Raw genomic sequence first — 22,884 nt, forward strand, 5'->3', positions numbered from 1 at the left:
GCAAGCTCCATTCATGGTAATTGCCCCACACACATATGACGTTTTTCATCTTTTATACCCCATTTTTACTGTACTTTTTCTATGTTTAGCTACACAAATAATACATAATTACCATTGTATTACAACTGCCTACAGCATTCAGGACAGTAATGTATTGTACAGATTTGTAGCCCAGGAGCAATAATAGACTATACCATACAGCCTAGGTGTGTAGCAGGCTATACCATCTAGGTTTGTGTAAGTGTACTCTATGATGTTTGCACAATAATGGAATTGTCTATGGCTTACTTTCTCACAGTGTATCCCCTATCCCTGTGATTAAGCAGTGCATGGCTGTAAATGCTGTGTGTTTAGAACAGTGCCTAGTTCATAAGACAAACAATAAGTGTGTGCTGGGGTATGGGAGGGAAGGAGGAAGAGAGGAAGGATAAAAAGGAAGGGAGTGAAGAAGGAAAAAGGAAAGAAAGGGAAGAGAGAGGGAGGGAGGGAGAGAGGGAAGAAGCAAGGAAGGATTTGAAATTCCACAGAGGAACTCAGTTTAGAGCTGAAGACAAAATCGTGAGGACTAGAGACTATTCCCATGATTCAACTGCCGCATCTGTGGCTTCTGTTTCCTCATTGTAACTAACAAGGGATTCTTGTTTGTAAAGCACTTTGAGTTCTTTATGTGGAAGACTTAAATTCAGTGTATTGCATTGCTCCATTATTCTATTTGCTGCAATGCAAATACATCTCAGAATATTGAGTGGAGTAAGAAAAAGCACAGAAATATATTACTAGAATAAATTGAGCAGGGGAAGGGACAAGTATATGAAGGTGATCTGAATATTAAAGACAAAAATTTTAGTCTAAAAGATCAACTGCAAATTCAAGTGGAGAGAAGCAAATGAATAGATTTGAAGAATGATTAGCCTGAAAGAATCTGGTGCTTTTTAACCAAGATGTTGTGAATTTTAAATGAAATAAATTCCAAATAGGCTTTACAAGGGACGAGCTCTGCTACAGGGAAGATTCAGAAAGGATGTCTGGGTTGGTTTGCTCAAGGTCTATTTCTTTCTTATTGAATGGTCTTATTAAATATACAACAATGTTAATACATGCACATGTTTCTTAAAGCAGGAATTGTTCCCTTGATAATGAAGGGTGAGGGCCCACTTGGGAAAGGTATTAAAACCACCGCTCACTTTCAGGATGCCTCTAATACCAAAGCAAATGTCCAAGTGCTGCTGGAAAGCAGAAAGATGAACATTACAGCCTTCTACCTGATGAAAAGCTTTCCAACGTCAATCTAACTGCATGTGAAAAAAATTCGCACTTTCTTTTGAGGAGCTAAATGATTTGAATATAAATAAGCAACTCTTTCCGCCTGTCAGTTACCTCAAGAATATTTAGTGCTGTCTCCTTTAATGATTGCTCATTAAGATGAGTGCAAGTGAATGGATTTAATCAGGGTAATACGGGGTAATAATCATGTGAATTTCTCCACATCAGGTCTTGTCCCATCTGTTCCAAGCCATTTGTCCATGTAAAACTGTCAACATTCTGAGCCACTGACTGACAGGTGAGGCCAGACATGTACGTTTTTCATCTGAGAGCCAGAAATTCTCTGATGTGCCCTTCTTACTAAGCAAACTGTTTAAAGACCTAAAAGGATTTTATACTCAGGACCATTGTTTTAAAAATTGTATTTGTTGTGTTGATTGTTAAAATATTTAGTTCACTCTTGCTTAGTGCAAGAGCATGACCAATATCTGTGGCTTGATTGATGCAGTAGAATCCTCAGAGGAAGGCTGGAGAACATGTCCTTAGAGGTCTCCACCCCAGCACTGAAAGGAGGCTCATTCAGGAAGCAAAAGGGGACATTAGTTTAGCAGTCACATGAATGCTGCACACCTGCAGACAGATATCTCTCATTCTTCCATCCTTCAGGGTAAGAAGAGTGAGTCTCAAGAGAGTGAGGAACGGTGAATCTTTGGCAGCCTCTGTGTGTGCTCATGGAAGAGACAGTGACAGGAATTATGTAATGAAAAAAATGTAGCACAAGCCTTACGAATTTTTATTTTTCACTCCGTGGATTCCCATTCAGAAGACCTGTTCTACACAAAATAAAGCTCTCTATGAAGGACTGTCTCTGCTCTCCAAGTTAGTTCTAACAAACGTTATAATAGAATATCTGAGAACCAAATGGCCCCTCAGGATACTAGAATCCAAAAGCCAAATAACATGCTAACAAATAGAATTGGACTCGTTATTTCTTTTGTCTTTGGTGCAATATGCATTATTTCTGCTAGTTTTCTGTCAGTGCTGAAAAACTGTATTGCTATCCTAGACTCAGGATGTGACCTTTTTTTTTCACTTCCCCACTTTAGTGTTCTTGTTACTTTTCTTGCAATACTGAAATGCCAGGACCTTGCTGAAGGCACACATCACGGGATCAGTATATAAATGTCATGGCAATATGACAGCAAACAGGGATGAACTCCATGCTGGTATTATGGCCTGGGTTCTCTAGGAAGAGAGAGCTAGAAAACAATGACTGTCTTTCAAAGTGGCTTGGTAATATTTACTTTTTTCTTTTGGTAATACTTATTTTTCTTTTCCTCCCTTGTGTAATTGAGTCTGGTTATACTTAACAAACCCACCATATGTTAAACTCTAAATGAATTAATGAATAAAGAGTGCTGAGGATGAGAAGAAAGCACAAATCTGCTTCACAGAGCTGAGTCTTGCAGGGCACAGGTGGGTTAACCAAGATTTGCAATAGAAAGGACAGGTGCAATGATAGACGCTTGATTGAGAAACCAAGGAACTAGCAGTAACTGCTCTTCTGAGAGTTCTTGGCTTTCCTACAAGCGTACCTCATTTTATTTTATTGCTCTTCACTTTATTGTGCTTTACAGATTTTTTTTTTTAAAGGAATTGAAGGTTTGTGGCAATTCTGTGTCAAGCAAGTTTATCGGGGTCATTTTTCCAACAGCGTGTGCTCTCTTCATGTCTCTGTCATATTTTGGTAATTCGTTCACCATCTGAAACTTTTTAAATTATTTTTGTATTATTATGGTGATCTGTGATCAATGATCTTTGATGTTCCTATTGTAATTGTTTGGGGGACACTACCAGCTGTGTCCAAACAAGATGGCAAACTTGATTGATAAATGTTGTGTGTATTCTGACTGATCCTCTACCTGGCTGTCCCATTGCACTCCTTCTCCTTGAGCCTCCCTATTCCCTGACTTGTAACAATATTAAAATGAGGCCAATTAATAACCCTAAAATGGCCTTTGAGTGTTCAAGTGAAAGGAAGAGTTGTCTGTCTTTTATTTTAAATTAAAAGCTAGAAATGGTTAATCTTAGTGAGAAAGGCACGTTGAAAGCCATGATAGGCCAAATGCTGAAGTTGTGAATGCAAAGGAAAACTGTTTGAAGAAAATTAGAAGTGCTACCCCAGTGAACATTCAAGTGATAAGAAAATAAAATAGCCTTATTGCTGACATGAAGAAAGTATTAGGGCTCTGATACAAAATCAAACCAGCCACAACATTTCCTTAAGCCAAAGCCTAATCTAGAGCAAGGCTCTAACTCTCATCAATGGTATGAAGGCTGAGAGAGGTGAAAAAGCTGCAGAAGAAAAGTTTGAAGTTAGCAGAGGATAGATCATGAGGTTTAAGGAAAGAAGCCTTCTCTATAACATAAAGGTACAAGGTAAAGCAGCAACTGCTTATGTAGAAGCTGCAGCAATTCAGAAGATTTAGCTAGGATAGGAGATTGGGAGAAGATGGCAAATAAAGGAAAGGCCTAATGTGCATCTTCCACATGGATGGCAGAACAGCGTATGGAGACTAACATCATGATCTTTTGCTCCAAGAACCACTGCAAGAACATGCCAGGAAAACCAAAATAATTCACAGATCCTTTGAAAGAAGTGGTTTGCTGCTGCGAATTCCACAAAACAGGCAACAAACTGTGAGTTCGCAAAGCATGATAGGGGGAAAACCTAACTTTGAACACGCATACTCACTGGGGAATCTGAAAATCCAGATCACAGAAGAAGGATTTAACCTACCTAGGGATAAAGTGGATTTAGCGAGTTGTGCCAAATATAAAAGTAGAAGTAGCAGCGGGTAGTGCCTTGCATGCACTCCCAGTCTCCAGCTGGAGCCCAGGGAAGGCATCACTGTATCTCACAGGGTCCCTTGGGGAAGGCAGCCAATGCAACTGGGGAGGGGTTGCGGGGTGAAGGAAGTTCCCATCAGAAATTGGTAATAGTTTTGACTGGGTACAAATTTTCTTGAGCAGAGTCTGGGGGGTGAATGGGAGCTGCTGTAGGTATAAGCAAGCAAGCACAGGAGCTGCTGCCAATGGAGTGGGCAGTTGGAGAGGGGTTAGGTCTGAAAGCCATGCTTGCTTTCCCAGTGGGGTACCTCATGGTCTTGGGCAAGGTCTGAGTGGGGGCACTGCTGGAGTGAGACTGGCCTTACCAACTGTGTGGGAGCTGGGTCAGGCCTCTTGCTACTGGCTATCCCCCACTTCCCTGGTGAACTGTATGATACAGCAGAGGTAGCCAAGATTCTCTCTGGAACATATCCCCATTGGCCTGAGAACCCCCTCCCCCGCCCACATCCCCCACAGTGGCTGTGGCAAGCCCCACTCAGGGAGAGTCTGAGCCCACACCCACTAACCCTGCCTCCACCTGATGGTATTTCCCTACCTTCCATGGTAGTCAAACTCAAGACATAGAAATTCTTGGGAACTTTATGGCCCCGCCTATCACCTGAGAAACCAAAATAATTACCCTGGCCATCTTAGGGCAAGCTTAAAGCTCCCTACTACTACTGCAACTAGTGCTCTCTTGAAAGTGCCATCTCCTGGCTGGAGGGCAACCAACTCAGGCCATTAAAGCAACTCAGGACAGAATAACACTGACCCCAGGAAGGAGAAGACAACACCTAATTCCACTGCCTGCAATATCCTGGGCTAAGCAGAGGCCCTGAGTCTGTCCACATGACAACTTCACTGCTAGTATAACCAGCATTCAAGAAAGCCAGCAAACTAAACCTATCCACAATCAAGGACTCTCACAGAGTCTACTTCACTTCCCTGACACCTCCACCAGAGCAGGTACTGGTATCCATGTCCTGGGAGACCTGAAGACAGATCACATCACAGGACTCTGCAGACGTCCCCTGATACCAGTCCAGAGCTTGGTAGCCTGCTGGATAGCTAAACCCAGAAGAATAGCAACAATCACTGCAGTCAGTCCAGCTGTCAGGAAGCCTCATCCCTAGGGGAAGAAAAAGAGCACCACATTGAGGGATCACCCCATGGGACAAGAGAATCTTAACAGCAGGCCTTGAGTTTTAGACCTCTCCACTGAAATAGTCTACCCAAATGATAAGGAACCAGAAAAGTAATTCTGGTAATATGACAAACAGGTTTCTATAATACCCCCAAACATCACACACACTGGCTCCCCAGCAATGGATCCAAACCAAGAAGAAATCTCTGAAGAGCCAGATAAAGGATTCAGAAGTTGATTATTCAACTGCTTAACAAGATACCAGAGAAAGGTGAAGACCAACTTAAAAGAAATTTTAAAAATGTAGGCTATGGATGAAAAATTATCCAGAGAAATATATATCATTAAAACAATAACAAGTTCTGGAAACAAAAGACACACTTAGAGAAATACAAAATGCACTGGAAAGTTTCAACAATAAAACTGAACAAGTAGAAGAAAGAAATTCAGAGCTTGAAGACAAGGCTTTTGAATTCAATCAGAAAAAGGCAAATAAAGAATTTTAAAAAATGAACAAAGCCTCCAAGAAATTTGGGATTATGTTAAATGGCCAAACCTATGAATAATTGGTGTTTTTGAGGAAGAAGAGAAATCTAAAAGTTTGGAAAAGTATTTGAGGAAATAATTGAGCAAAGTTTCCCTGGCATTCCTAGATATCTAGACATCCAAATACAAGAAACTCAAAGAAAACCTGGGAAATTCATCACAAAAAATCATCACCTAGTCAAGTAGTCATCAGGTTATCTAAAGTCAAGACAAAGGAAAGAATCTTAAGAGCTATGAAACAAAAGCATCAGATAACCCTTAAAGGAAAAACCTATCAGATTAACAGCAGACTTCTCAGCAAAAACCTTACAAGCCAGAAAGCATTGGGGTTCCATTTTTATCCTCCTGAAACAAAATAATTGCCAGCCAAGAATTTTGCACCTAGCAAAACTAAGCTTCATAAATGAAGGACACAAAGTCTTTTTCAGACAAACAAATGCTAAGAGAATTTGCCACTACTAAGCCAGCACTACAAAAAGTGCTAAAGGAATTCTAAATCTCGAAACAAAACCTTGAAATACACCAAAATGGAACCTCCTTAAAGCATAAATATCACAGGGCCTATAAAATAATAACACAATGGAAAAAAACCCAAGGTATTAAGGCAACAACTAGCACAATGAATAGAAAGTACCTCACATCTCAATACTATCATTGAACGTAAATGGCCTAAATGCTTCACTTAAAAGACACAGAATGGCAGAATGGATTAAAAATCCACCAATTAAGTATCTGCTGTCTTTAAGAGACTCACCCAAACATAAGAACTCACTTAGGGTAAAGGGGTGGAAAAAGATATCCCATACAAATGGACACCAAAAGCAAGCAGGAGTAGCTATTCTTATATCAGACAAAATAGACTCTAAAGCAACAACAGTAGAAAAGAGACAAAGAGGGACATTATATAATGATAAAATGGATAATCCAACAGGAAAATATCATAATCCTAAATATATATGCACCTAACACTGGAGCTCCCAAATTTATAAAACAATTACTACTAGACCTAAGAAATGAGATAGATGAGGGACTCCAATACTCCACTAATAGCACTAGACAGCTCATCAAGACAGAAAGTCAACAAAGAAAAAATGGACTTAAACTATACCCTAGAACAAATGGACTTAATAGATATTTACAGAACATACTACCAAACAACTGCAGAATATGCATTATTTTCTTCAGTACATGGAACATTCTCCAATATAGACCATATGATGGGTCACAAAACAGGTCTCAATAAATTTAAGAAAATCAAAATTATATCAAGTACACTCTCAGACTGCAGTGAAATGAAACTGGAAGTTAACTCCATAAGGAACTCTCAAAACTGTACAAATACATGGAAATAAATAATCTGCTTTTGAATAATCTTTGGGTCAACAATGAAATTGAGATGGAAATTAAAAAAATTCATTGAGCTGAGCAATAATAGTGAGACAACTTATTAAAACCTCTGGGATGCAGCCAAAGCAGTGTTAGGAGGAAAGTTCTTAGCATTAAATGCCTACTTCAGAAAGTCTGAAAGAGCACATATAAATAATCCAAGGTCACACCTCAAGGAACTAGAGAAACAAGAACAAACAAAACCCATACCTGGCAGAAAAAAAAAAAAAAAAAAAAAAAAAAAGGAAATAACAAAGACCAGAACAGAACTAAATGAAATTGAAATAAAAACAGCACAAAAGATAAATGAAACAGCTGGTTCTTTGAAAAGATAAACAAAATTGATAGACCATTAGTGAGATTAACCAAGAAAAGATGAGAGAAGATCCAAATAGTCTCAATTAGAAATGAAACAGGAAATATTACAGCCGATACCATAGAAACATAAAAAATTATTCAAGGCAACTATGAACACCTTTACACACAAAAACTAGAAAATCTAGAGGAGGTGGATAAAATATACAATCCTCCCAGATTAAGTCAGGAAGAAATAGAAACTCTGAACAGACCAATAACAAGTGACAAGACTGAAACAGTAGTAAAAAAAAAAAAAAAAAAATCACCAACAAAAATGTCCAGGACCAAAGGGGTTCAGAGCTGAATTCTATCAGATATTCAAAGAAGAATTGGTACCAATCTTACTAAAACTATTCCAGAAGATAGAGAAAGAGGGAATCCTCCTTATGTCATTCTGTGAAGCCAGTATCACCCTAATATCAAAACCAGGAAAGGACATAACAAAAAAAGCAAACTACAGACCAATATCCCCGATGAACATAGATGCAAAAATCCCCAACAGAATACTAGCTAACCAAATTCAACAGCATATCAAAAAGATAATCCACCATGATCAAGTGGATTTTATACTAGGGATGCAGGAATATTTTAACATATACAAGTCAATACATGTGATACATCACATAAACAGAATTAAAAACAAAAATCATATGAACATCTCAATAGATACAGGAAAAACATTTGACAAAATCTAGCATCCTTTATGATTAAAACCCTTAGCAACATTGGCATAGAAGGGACATACCTCAAGATTGTAAAATCCGTCTATGACAAACCCACAGCCAACATTATACTGAATGGGAAAAACTTAAGAATATTCTCCCTGAGAACTGAAACAAGACAAGGATGTCCACTTTTACCACTTTTATTCAACATAGTACTGGAAGTCCTAGCCAGAGCAATCAAACAAGAGAAAGAAATAAAGGGCATCCAAGTCAGTAAAGAGGAAGTCAAACTGTTGTTGTTCACCAGTAATATGATTGTATACCTAAAAAACCCCAAAGACACATCAAAAAAGCTCCTAGATCAGATAAATGAATTCAGTAAAGTTTCAGAAAACAAAGTCATTGTACACAAATCAGTAGGACTGCTATACACCAACAATGGGCAAGCTGAGAAACAAATCAAGAACTCAATCCCTTTTACAACAGCTGCAAAAAAAAAAAAAAAAAAAAAACCAACTTAGTAATATATCTAACCAAGGAGGTGAAAGATCTCTGCAAGGAAAAATACAAAACACTGCTGAAAGAAATCGTCTATGACACAAACAAATGAAAACACATCCCATGCTCATGGATGGGTAGAATCAATATTATGAAAATGACCATACTGCCAAAAGCAATCTACAAATTCAATGCAATTCCCATCAAAATGCCACGATCATTCTTCACAGAACTAGAAAAAACCTAAAAGTCATATAGAAACAAAAAAGAGACCACATAGCCAAAGCAAGACCATAGAACAACAACAACAAAAAAAACCTGGAAGCATCACAAAACCTGACTTCAGACTATATTAAAAAGTTGTAGTTACCAAAACAGCATGGTATTGTTATAAAAACAGGCACATAGACCGATGGAACAAAATAGCCAACCCAGAAATAAAGTCAAATACTTATAGGCAATTGATCTTTGACAAAGCAAACAAAAACATAAAGTGGGAAAAAGACACCATATTCAACAATTACTGCTGAGATAATTGGAAAGCCACATGTAGAAGAATGAAACTGGATCCTCTTCTTTCACCTTATAAAAACAACCTCAAGATATATCAAAGACTTAAATCTAACACCTAAAACCATAAAAGTTCGAGAAGGTAACATCAGAAAAACTCTTCTTTACATTGGCTCAGGCAAAGAGTTCATGACCAAGAACCCAAAAGCAAATGCAGCAAAACCAAAAATAAATAGGTGGGACCTAATTAAACTAAAAAGTTTCTGCACATTAAAAGAAATAATCAGCAGAGTAAACAGATGACCCACAGAACAGGAGAAAATATTTACAAATTATGCATCTGACAAAGAACTAATATCCAGAATCACAAGGAACTCCGACAAATCAGCATGAAAAAAACAAATAATCCCATCAAAACACGGGCGAAGGATATGAATAGACAAGTCTCAAGAGAAGATATACAAATATCCAACAACATATGAAAAAAAAGCTCAGCATCACTAATTATCAGGGAAACACAAATTAAAACCACAATGAGATACCACCTTGCTCTTGCAAGAATGGCCACAATTAAAAAAATCAAAAAATAATAGATGTTGGTGTGGATGTGGTGTAAAGGGAACACTTTTACACTGCTGGTGGGAATGTAAACTAGCACAACCACTGTGAAAAACAATATGGAGATTACTTAAAGAACTAAAAGTAGGACTATCATTTGATCCAGCAATCCCACTCCTGGGTATCTACCCAGAGGAAAAGAAGTCATTATATGAAAAAGACACTTGCACATGCATGTTTATAGCAGCACAATTTGAAAATACAGAAATATGGAACCAGCCTAAGTGTCCATCGATGAATGAGTGGATAAAGAAAATTTATATACACACACACACACACACACACACACACACCCCATGGAATGCTAAGCCATAAAAAGTGAATGCAACCTATTGCTCAGCAAAAAATAGCTTTTTAAAAATAGTACTGCTCATTGACAATGCATCTAATTAAGAGCTTTGATGGAGATGTACAAGGAAATAAATGTTTTTATGCCCGCCAATACAACATCCATTCTGCAACACATGGATCAAGAAGTAGTTTTGACATCCAAGTCTTACTATTTATAAAATACTTTCCATAAGGCTACAGCTGCCATAGTGATTTCTCTGATGTACCTGAACAAAGTAAATTGAAAACTTTCTGGAAAGAATTCACCATTTTAGATACCACTAAGAACATTTGTGACTCATGGAAGGAGGTAAAAAAATAATAACAGGAGTATAAAAGAATTTGAGGGGCGGAGCAAGATGGCTGAATAGGAACAGCTCCAGTCTCCAACTCCCAGCGCGAGCGACACAGAAGACCGGTGATTTCTGCATTTTCAACTGAGGTACTGGGTTCATCTCACTGGGGAGTGCCTGACGATCGGTGCTGGTCAGCTGCTGCAGCCCAACCAGCGAGAGCTGAAGCAGGGTGAGGCATTGCCTCACCTGGGAAGCGCAAGGGGGAGGGGAATCCCTTTTCCTAGCCAGGGGAACTGAGACACACAACACCTGGAAAATCGGGTAACTCCCACCCCAATACTGCGCTTTAAGCAAACAGGCACACCAGGAGATCATATCCCACACCTGGCCGGGAGGGTCCCACACCCACGGAGCCTCCCTCATTGCTAGCACAGCAGTCTGTGATCTACCGGCAAGGCAGCAGCAAGGCTGGGGGAGGGGCGCCCGCCATTGCTGAGGCTTAAGTAGGTAAACAAAGCTACTGGGAAGCTCGAACTGGGTGGAGCTCACAGCAGCTCAAGGAAACCTGCCTGTCTCTGTAGACTCCACCTCTAGGGACAGGGCAATAAAAAACGCAGCTGAAACCTCTGCAGATGCAAACGACTCTGTCTGACAGCTTTGAAGAGAGCAGTGGATCTCCCAACACGGAGGTTGAGATCTGAGAAGGGACAGACTCCCTGCTCAAGTGGGTCCCTGACCCCTGAGTAGCCTAACTGGGAGACATCCCCCACTAGGGGCAGTCTGACACCCCACACCTCACAGGGTGGAGTACACCCCTGAGAGGAAGCTTCCAAAGCAAGAATCAGACAGGTACACTCGCTGTTCAGACATATTCTATCTTCTGCAGCCTCTGCTGCTGATACCCAGGCAAACAGGGTCTGGAGTGGACCTCAAGCAATCTCCAACAGACCTACAGCTGAGGGTCCTGACTGTTAGAAGGAAAACTATCAAACAGGAAGGACACCTACACCAAAACCCCATCAGTACACCACCATCATCAAAGACCAGAGGCAGATAAAACCACAAAGATGGGGGAAAAGCAGGGCAGAAAAGCTGGAAATTCAAAAAATAAGAGCGCATCTCCCCCGGCAAAGGAGCGCAGCTCATCGCCAGCAACGGATCAAAGCTGGACGGAGAATGACTTTGATGAGATGAGAGAAGAAGGCTTCAGTCCATCAAATTTCTCAGAGCTAAAGGAGGAATTACATACCCAGCGCAAAGAAACTAAAAATCTTGAAAAAAAAGTGGAAGAATTGATGGCTAGAGTAATTAATGCAGAGAAGGTCCTAAACGAAATGAAAGAGATGAAAACCATGACACGAAAAATACGTGACAAATGCACAAGCTTCAGTAACCGACTCGATCAACTGGAAGAAAGAGTATCTGCGATTGAGGATCAAATGAATGAAATGAAGCAAGAAGAGAAACCAAAAGAAAAAAGAAGAAAAAGAAATGAACAAAGCCTGCAAGAAGTATGGGATTATGTAAAAAGACCAAATCTACGTCTGATTGGGGTGCCTGAAAGTGAGGGGGAAAATGGAACCAAGTTGGAAAACACTCTTCAGGATATCATCCAGGAGAACTTCCCCAACCTAGTAGGGCAGGCCAACATTCAAATCCAGGAAATACAGAGAACGCCACAAAGATACTCCTCAAGAAGAGCAACTCCAAGACACATAATTGCCAGATTCACCAAAGTTGAAATGAAGGAAAAAATCTTAAGGGCAGCCAGAGAGAAAGGTCGGGTTACCCACAAAGGGAAGCCCATCAGACTAACAGCAGATCTCTCGGCAGAAACTCTCCAAGCCAGAAGAGAGTGGGGGCCAATATTCAACATTCTTCAAGAAAAGAATTTTAAACCCAGAATTTCATATCCAGCCAAACTAAGTTTCATAAGTGAAGGAGAAATAAAATCCTTTACAGATAAGCAAATGCTTAGAGATTTTGTCACCACTAGGCCTGCCTTACAAGAGACCCTGAAGGAAGCACTAAACATGGAAAGGAACAACCGGTACCAGCCATTGCAAAAACATGCCAAAATGTAAAGACCATCGAGGCTAGGAAGAAACTACATCAACTAACGAGCAAAATAACCAGTTAATATCATACTGGCAGGTTCAAGTTCACACATAACAATCTTAACCTTAAATGTAAATGGACTAAATGCTCCAATTAAAAGACACAGACTGGCAAACTGGATAAAGAGTCAAGACCCATCAGTCTGCTGTATTCAGGAGACCCATCTTACACGCAGAGACATACATAGGCTCAAAATAAAGGGATGGAGGAAGATTTACCAAGCAAATGGAGAACAAAAAAAAGCGGGGGTTGCAATACTAGTCTCTGATAAAACAGACTTTAAACCATCAAAGATCAAAAGAGACAAAGAAGGCCATTACATAATGGTAAAGGGATCAATTCAACAGGAAGAGCTAACTATCCTAAATATATATGCACCCAATACAGGAGCACCCAGATTCATCAAGCAAGTCCTTAGAGACTTACAAAGAGACTTAGACTCCCATACAATAATAATGGGAGACTTCAACACTCCACTGTCAACATTAGACAGATCAACGAGACAGAAAGTTAACAAGGATATCCAGGAATTGAACTCATCTCTGCAGCAAGCAGACCTAATAGACATCTATAGAACTCTCCACCCCAAATCAACAGAATATACATTCTTCTCAGCACCACATCGTACTTACTCCAAAATCGACCACGTAATTGGAAGTAAAGCACTCCTCAGCAAATGTACAAGAACAGAAATTATAACAAACTGTCTCTCAGACCACAGTGCAATCAAACTAGAACTCAGGACTAAGAAACTCAATCAAAACCGCTCAACTACATGGAAACTGAACAACCTGCTCCTGAATGACTACTGGGTCCATAACGAAATGAAGGCAGAAATAAAGATGTTCTTTGAAACCAATGAGAACAAAGATACAACATACCAGAATCTCTGGGACACATTTAAAGCAGTGTGTAGAGGGAAATTTATAGCCTCTATAAATCTCTTGTGGAAATGCCCACAAGAGAAAGCAGGAAAGATCTAAAATTGACACTCTAACATCGCAATTAAAAGAACTAGAGAAGCAAGAGCAAACACATTCAAAAGCTAGCAGAAGACAAGAAATAACTAAGATCAGAGCAGAACTGAAGGAGATAGAGACACAAAAAACTCTCCAAAAAATCAATGAATCCAGGAGTTGGTTTTTTGAAAAGATCAACAAAATTGACAGACCACTAGCAAGACTAATAAAGAAGAAAAGAGAGAAGAATCAAATCGACACAATTAAAAATGATAAAGGGGATATCACCACCGACCCCACAGAAATACAAACTACCATCAGAGAATACTATAAACACCTCTACGCAAATAAACTGGAAAATCTAGAAGAAACGGATAATTTCCTGGACACTTACACTCTTCCAAGACTAAACCAGGAAGAAGTTGAATCCCTGAATAGACCAATAGCAGGCTCTGAAATTGAGGCAATAATTAATAGCCTACCAACCAAAAAAAGTCCAGGACCAGATGGATTCACAGCTGAATTCTACCAGAGGTACAAGGAGGAGTTGGTACCATTCCTTGTGAAACTATTCCAATCAATAGAAAAAGAGGGAATCCTCCCTAACTCATTTTATGAGGCCAACATCATCCTGATACCAAAGCCTGGCAGAGACACAACAAAAAAAGAGAATTTTAGACCAATATCCCTGATGAACATCGATGCAAAAATCCTCAATAAAATACTGGCAAACCGGATTCAGCAACACATCAAAAAGCTTATCCACCATGATCAAGTGGGCTTCATCCCTGGGATGCAAGGCTGGTTCAACATTCGCAAATCAATAAACACAATCCAGCATATAAACAGAACCAAAGACAAGAACCACATGATTATCTCAATAGATGCAGAAAAGGCTTTTGACAAAATTCAACAGCCCTTCATGCTAAAAACGCTCAATAAATTCGGTATTGATGGAACGTACCTCAAAATAATAAGAGCTATCTATGACAAACCCACAGCCAATATCATACTGAATGGGCAAAAACTGGAAAAATTCCCTTTGAAAACTGGCACAAGACAGGGATGCCCTCTCTCACCACTCCTATTCAACATAGTGTTGGAAGTTCTGGCTAGGGCAATTAGGCAAGAGAAAGAAATCAAGGGTATTCAGTTAGGAAAAGAAGAAGTCAAATTGTCCCTGTTTGCAGATGACATGATTGTATATTTAGAAAACCCCATTGTCTCAGCCCAAAATCTCCTTAAGCTGATAAGCAACTTCAGCAAAGTCTCAGGATACAAAATTAATGTGCAAAAATCACAAGCATTCTTATACACCAGTAACAGACAAACAGAGAGCCAAATCAGGAATGAACTTCCATTCACAATTGCTTCAAAGAGAATCAAATACCTAGGAATCCAACTTACAAGGGATGTAAAGGACCTCTTCAAGGAGAACTACAAACCACTGCTCAGTGAAATCAAAGAGGACACAAACAAATGGAAGAACATACCATGCTCATGGATAGGAAGAATCAATATCGTGAAAATGGCCATACTGCCCAAGGTAATTTATAGATTCAATGCCATCCCCATCAAGCTACCAATGAGTTTCTTCACAGAATTGGAAAAAACTGCTTTAAAGTTCATATGGAACCAAAAAAGAGCCCGCATCTCCAAGACAATCCTAAGTCAAAAGAACAAAGCTGGAGGCATCACGCTACCTGACTTCAAACTATACTACAAGGCTACAGTAACCAAAACAGCATGGTACTGGTACCAAAACAGAGATATAGACCAATGGAACAGAACAGAGTCCTCAGAAATAATACCACACATCTACAGCCATGTGATCTTTGACAAACCTGAGAGAAACAAGAAATGGGGAAAGGATTCCCTATTTAATAAATGGTGCTGGGAAAATTGGCTAGCCATAAGTAGAAAGCTGAAACTGGATCCTTTCCTTACTCCTTATACGAAAATTAATTCAAGATGGATTAGAGACTTAAATGTTAGACCTAATACCATAAAAATCCTAGAGGAAAACCTAGGTAGTACCATTCAGGACATAGGCATGGGCAAAGACTTCATGTCTAAAACACCAAAAGCAACGGCAGCAAAAGCCAAGATTGACAAATGGGATCTCATTAAACTAAAGAGCTTCTGCACAGCAAAAGAAACTACCATCAGAGTGAACAGGCAACCTACAGAATGGGATAAAATTTTTGCAATGTACTCATCTGACAAAGGGCTAATATCCAGAACCTACAAAGAACTCAAACAAATTTACAAGAAAAAAACAAACAACCCCATCAAAAAGTGGGCAAAGGATATGAACAGACATTTCTCAAAAGAAGACATTCATACAGCCAACAGACACATGAAAAAATGCTCATCATCACTGGCCATCAGAGAAATGCAAATCAAAACCACAATGAGATACCATCTCACACCAGTTAGAATGGCAATCATTAAAAAGTCAGGAAACAACAGGTGCTGGAGAGGATGTGGAGAAATAGGAACACTTTTACACTGTTGGTGGGATTGTAAACTAGTTCAACCATTATGGAAAACAGTATGGCGATTCCTCAAGGATCTAGAACTAGATGTACCATATGACCCAGCCATCCCATTACTGGGTATATACCCAAAGGATTATAAATTATGCTGCTATAAAGACACATGCACACGTATGTTTATTGCAGCACTATTCACAATAGCAAAGACTTGGAATCAACCCAAATGTCCATCAGTGACAGATTGGATTAAGAAAATGTGGCACATATACACCACAGAATACTATGCAGCCATCAAAAAGGATGAGTTTGTGTCCTTTGTAGGGACATGGATGCAGCTGGAAACCATCGTTCTTAGCAAACTATCACAATAACAGAAAACCAAACACCGCATGTTCTCACTCATAGGTGGGAACTGAACAATGAGATCACTTGGACTCAGGAAGGGGAACATCACACACCGGGGCCTATCATGGGGAGGGGGGAGGGGGGAGGGATTGCATTGGGAGTTATACCTGATGTAAATGACGAGTTGATGGGTGCAGCACACCAATATGGCACAAGTATACATATGTAAAAAACCTGCACGTTATGCACATGTACCCTACAACTTAAAGTATAATAATAATAAAAAAAAAAAAAAAGAATTTGATTCCAGCCCTCCTGGATGACTTGGAGGGGTTCAAGACCTCAGTGAAGGAAATAGCTGGAGATGTGGTGGAAATAGAATGAGAACTAGAATTAGAAGTGGAGCCTGAAGATGAGACTGAATTGCTGTCATCTTACGATGAAGTTTTTAAGAGATGAGGAAGTGCTTCTTACAGATGAGCAAACAATTTCTTGAGATGGAAACTACTCCTGGTAAAGAAGTTGTGAACATTGTTGAAATGACAACAGAGGATTTAGAACACTTCAAAACTTTGTTAATAAAGTAGTGGCATGGTTTGAGAGGACTGACTCCAATTTTGAAAGTTCTACCATGGGTAAAATGCTGTCAGACAACATCACATGCTACAAAGAGGTCTTTTGTGAAAGCAAGAGTTCATCAATGCACAAAATTGATTGTTGTCTTATTTTAGGAAATTGCCACAGTCACCTAACCTTCATTAACCACCAGCCTGATCAGTCAGCAGCCATCAACATTGAGGCAAGACCCTCCACCAACAAAAAGATTATAACTCATTGAAGGCTCGGATGATCATTAGCGTTTTTTGGTAATAAAGTATTTTCAATTAAAGTATGTATATCTTTTTTAAGACATAGTGCTATTGCACACTTAATAGACCATAGTTTAGTATAAACATAATTTTTATATGTCCTGGAAAACCAACAAATTAGTGTGACTGGCCTTATTGCAATATTCTTGTATTTTGGTGGTCTAGAAGTGAATGCACAGTATTATGGAAGTATGCTTGTATTTCATAGCTGCATGCCCTTATATTTTTGTTTTTCTAAGCTGCAGAATGTGAAATTTCAAAACTGCTTCTTCTTTCTACTCGAGGGAAAACAAGGCTCATCCTCTTGGCATGCTTGCATTTGGACCTATTCTGATAGCATCTGCTCATGAACGCCTCCCTTGGTGCTTCCTTGAAGATGATCCTGTCTCTTTCCTTCATCTCACTGTAGTTGTGTCAGGAAGAACAAAGTGAGCCCAAGATGGCATAGACGGTCCTATTCAGAGAAGAGCCATAAAAGAACCTACAGATTTACTCTCACTACTGATTTTTTTAAATATGACTTCCCTTCCAGTTTTCTAAAAGTAAGATTAATCTTAAGTATTCTTTACGACAAATTTAGACAAAGTAACGCGTTCATTAAGACATATGTCTCATTATCGGGTCTGCCAGGTAACTTTTGATTAAGTGCTAAGTTGGAGATGCTTTAATTCCCTCAATGTTTATTGAATTGGTCCCCACTTTGTGCTCTGGTGATGAATTGTCTAAAGAACTAACTTGACTGGGAGTGGTGGCTCATGCCTATAATCCTAATACCTCAAGAGGCCAAGGCAGGAGAATTGCTTGAGGTCAGGAGGTTAAGGCTAGCCTAGGCAATGTGGCAAGACTCCATGTCTATGAACGTTTTTTAAAAAGCAGTCAGGCATGGTGGTTCATATCTATAGTCCTAGCTACTCAGAAGGCTGAGGCAGGAGGATTACCTGAGCCTAGGAATTTGAAGCTTCAGTGAGCTGCGATTATACCATTGCACTCCAACTTAGGTGACAAAGCAAGACTCTGTCTCTAAAGAGAGAGAGAGAGAACTTAGTTTTATATCACATTATATATGTGGTTTGCTCTGCCTTTAGTCTTGGAATAACTGGAAGATACAAACTATTCTTTATCTACCTTTGTCCCCTCCTAGTGGTTCTGCCACTGTTGATCATCTGGCAATGTCTAGAAATATTTTGGTTGTCACAGCCTGGGGAGGGCATCTAGTGGGTAGAGGACAGGAATGTCATAGACACTCTACATTTCCTAGATTGCACAGGACAGCCCCTGCCCTAACAAAGAATTATCTAGCTCAAAATGTCAATAGTGTGAAGACTGAAAAAACCCACTTCAGCAATACAGGCGGCATGGTATACATATTAAGAGATACCAAGTTAATTTTTCATAGTGCGTTAGACAGTGAAAGAAACAAATTTAATCATGTACTATTTTATCTTTACTTTTCTACTAGAACAACTAGCTCATGTCATAAAACTCTCATAGTTTTGGAAAAAATAAGAGAGAAAAGGTTTTAACCCCTGAATTACCCTGCAGATGCTGACCAGAGTGAGCAGTGCTGAGTGCTTGTCTTCATTTCATTGCACCTTACTTTCCCTTAGGCCTTTGACCTGGTGTACACACGTATGTGCAAGCTTAATTACTTTGCTTTTATACTTAGTGATACTTTTGTTTTATTATGTATGTTTTATTCTATAACTATTTTATAGATAGTTTTGAATTGCTCAACCATTGCATATTGGGGAACTACTCAGGAGTCCTATGTTGCTGGTTGTATTATATCATCATAACAGAAGTGAAAATTTCAAAAATATGTATTTTAAAAGAGTACACAGATAACATTAAGTAGAATCACACCTGTAGACAAAATCAATTATTTGTAGTAGAGATGAAGAATTGAGTATCTTTGACTAATTACTGTGGAGGAGCCGTTCTCCCAGCCATCTGAAGGTGTCTGATTGCATTATTTGCCTGTGATGACTTTGAAAGCTAGGTAAACCTGTAAAATGCAAAAGCCATCAATAAGAAGCAAATTGTTGCTAGAGTATCTCCTCCTTATTTGACTGTCTCAGAACTAAATTGAGAAAGCAGTGACATAAACAAATATACACAACCTTCCTGCCTCATGCCTTTATTGTTTGTCTTGTTCTCCAGAGGAATCCTGATCTAATTGAAGAATAACGTGAATAACCCAGCTGGTCCAAAGCTCTATAACTGCATTATTTTTTAAGTAAATAATTTTTTATTCCTAAAATGCTAGAGTCACACCTGATTATCTATTTTCTTTTTGCAGTGATACAATTTCTTCTTGGGACTTTCACGAATGGCATCATTGTGGTGGTGAATGGCATTGACTTGATCAAGCACAGAAAAATGGCTCCGCTGGATCTTCTTCTTTCTTGCCTGGCGGTTTCTAGAATTTTTCTGCAGTTGTTCATCTTCTACATTAATGTGGTTGTTATCTTCTTGATAGAATTCATCACGTGTTCTGCGAGTTGTGCATTTATCGTATTTGTAAATGAATTGGAACTTTGGCTTGCCACATGGCTCGGCGTTTTCTACTGTGCCAAGGTTGCCAGCGTCCCTCACCCACTCTTCGTCTGGTTGAAGATGAGGATATCCAAGTTAGTCCCGTGGATGATCCTGGGGTCTCTGCTATATGTATCTGTGATTTGTATTTTCCATAGCAAATATACAGGGTTTATGGTCCCGTACTTCTTAAGGAACCTTTTCTTCCAAAATGCCACAATTCAAATAGAAATTAAACAGGCTATACAGATTTTCTCTTTTGTTGCTGAGCTCTTAGTGCCATTACTTATCTTCCTTGTTGCTGTTCTGCTCTTGATTTTCTCTCTGGGGAGGCACACCCGGCAAATGAGAAACACAGTGGCTGGCAGCAGGGTTCCTGGCAGGGGTGCCCACATCAGCGCGTTGCTGTCCATCCTGTCCTTCCTGATCCTCTACATCTCCCACTACCTGATAAAAGCTTTTCTCTCTTCTCTAAAGTTTCATGTCAAAAGGTTTGTCTTTCTGTTCTGCATCCTTGTGATTGGTACATACCCTTCTGGACACTCTCTCATCTTAATTTTAGGAAATCCTAAATTGAAACAAAATACAAAAGAGTTCCTCTGCCACAGTAAGTGCTGTCAGTGAGAGAGAACTTTGATCAGTTTATAGAACCCATGATTTAATGATTTACCCACGCCGGCCACACTTCCCTCAGCCAGACAAAGCAGCCTGTTTATAAATATACAACACATCCCCTTCAGGCTGTTTATCCAGCCTGAGGTATTTTTATGGATTTGCTACTTTTTCAAGCAGTTAAACTGATTTTGAAAGCACAACATATGTTGATGGATTACATCAATGTCAATATCCTGGTTGTGATATTGTACTATCATCTTGCAAGTTGTTACCATTGGGAAAACTGAGTAAATGATCCAGGGTCTTTCTGTATTCCTTCTTACAAATGCATTCATATCTACAATTATTTCATAGTTAAAAGTTTGGTGAAAAAGAAAAGCACGTGTTTGAACTTGTGATATCAGAAGGACACATGAATGCTGTATGGTCCATGACTGTCTGACGCCTAGTATTCGATGATTTATCCTGACCTTAACGGGCTGACTGTTCATTTCTAGTCTACCTGGATATTATTTCTGCTCTGTTTGTTGGAGTTGCAGGCAATGGAGCCATTCTTTCTCCTCAGATCACAAACGAAGCAAAGACAAGCAGGCCTTCTCCATCCTTATAAGCATATTCTACTACTTCATTCTGCAGAGAGTCTAGATGCCATGGTGACATGGCCAATCAAAGGATAAAGGGGAAGACAGATGGAGGAGGAGGAGGATGAGTCGAAGGCTGAATGCCTGTTTTCCATTTCTCCTAGCTGTGCACTCTGAACAGACAATAACTTGCAAAGATGTTTTACTTTGTATTTGTGTGCCTGACTTTGAGACCCTTTCAGCCAAGGGTGGAAATTTGGAACTCCTCCTGCATTGCATGTCTTCCCAATGAAGCAACATCAGTAGGTGGTTGGGGCTGGGGGTGTCTCCATCTGCTTGAAGTCACATATGCATTTTCTCTTTGGTTGAGATTTTGAATACTAAGAGATAGATAGATAGATAGATAGATAGATAGATAGATAGATAGATAGATAGATAGACAGACAGACAGACAGACAGATAATTATGGAGATAGATATACTTATGTATTTCCAAAGCAGCTTCAGAACCATTTTGCTTCCAGACAAGTAAATGAAGCAAAAAATGTTCTCAAGCTTAGCTGTAACTTGTAGTTCAGGTGCGATGATGCAAAGTAGGTTTAGGTTTAGATTTGCCCATCACCAGTAATAGGAACCCAAATACAGCTTTTCTAACCCAAGCCATACAGGCCTGGTTATAATACACAAATGAAGGATTTAGCTTCAGAAGATTCAGGGGCATACTTATCTTCTTGGGCATGGGAACTAAGCTCTGAGTGTACTCTCAACTTCCCACGGGTTTCACACTTCATTCCCCAAGGAGCAAAATGTCAGCCTCCATCTTCCTGCTATTTCATTTTCCCACATCCTACTAGGTAGGAAGGTTTGTAGCTAATCACGCACTCAGGAAGCCAACTGTGGGAAGATCAGTTGTATCCTGGATGTAATTATTGCTTCTGATTGGGGGAAAGGACAAAGAAAAGTCAGTTTTATTTGTCTCAAGTTCAGAGAATATCCTGTTCCTTGAACCTGTGATATGTGTACCTGAAAGAGTGGGAGCAATTTCAAACATTCAGGGAGAAATTTGTCATGATACAAGTCTCATGCGTTTTTTTTTTCTTCTGATATTAAATTCTGATTCTATTTCATGCAACTCCTGCTTTAATAATGTTAGCTAATTAGATAACTATTAAGGATGACTAGGTTCGTATACTGTTATCAAGAAATGCTTTAAAAAGAATTCATAATAAAACAAACTATTCTAAAAACATTTTCATAGTCTACTTTCCTAGAAATATATTTCTTCCAGAAATGTTGCCTAGCTATTGAGTTGATGAGTATTGCATAGGACACTAATTGCTCAAATTTAGAAGCAAAACAGACTGAGCCTTTGTCTCTCTGGAGCCACGCTTATCTGCACTCACCAGCTTTGCCAAATTGCTTTTTTCCACATTGAACAGTGGGTTGACCTCTATCATGGTGCAACATCTTTTTGTACTCACTCTTGTAGTTTTAGAGATGGGGCTGGACATTATGGCCTTGGGGAGTCTTGGCTGTGGAATGGCATGCCCGTAGGTGAGGGCAGTTGACTGCTGATTGCAGGACGTGGTGGTGCCACACTTCCTCTACATCCTGTGGCTCCCCGAGGAGATTCAGCGCTTGCTGCTCAGTTAAGTGGCTTCTGGTTGTAGCTTCCAAATAGACTCTGCACTAGGAGGCTGACTCTTAGTGAAATGGGAACCAGCAGTCTTTTTCCGTTCCACTTTAGATGGAAGTTCAATGAGCAGACCGAAATCAGGAGAGAAGGGCTATCTTACTCTGTCCCAGTCTCTATTCTATCATTGGCTTTTTCAGTCCCCAGTCCCAGGGGTTCTGCACAATCTC

The 22,884-nt window shown here is 39.5% G+C and overlaps 1 protein-coding gene across 3 annotated transcripts in view; it reads left to right on the forward strand.

Moving 5' to 3' along the window:
• LOC112427986 (taste 2 receptor member 1) overlaps positions 1–22,247 on the forward strand; it is a 95,190-nt gene extending 72,943 nt beyond the window's left edge. For 2 of the 3 annotated variants that reach the window (XM_071099104.1, XM_071099103.1), the window contains exon 3: positions 19,591–22,247. In XM_071099104.1, coding sequence (XP_070955205.1) covers positions 19,671–20,450 — 780 coding nt within the window. In that variant the 5' untranslated portion in view covers positions 19,591–19,670 and the 3' untranslated portion in view covers positions 20,451–22,247. Of the gene's footprint in view, positions 1–17,366; positions 17,834–19,590 lie in introns of those variants that run through there. The other variant, XM_024795269.2, reaches the window with a different exon arrangement.
• Positions 22,248–22,884: the final 637 nt, after the last annotated feature.

Source organism: Macaca nemestrina, chromosome 6 (genome assembly GCF_043159975.1).
Source record: "Macaca nemestrina isolate mMacNem1 chromosome 6, mMacNem.hap1, whole genome shotgun sequence".
Classification (NCBI taxonomy): Eukaryota; Metazoa; Chordata; class Mammalia; order Primates; family Cercopithecidae; genus Macaca; species Macaca nemestrina.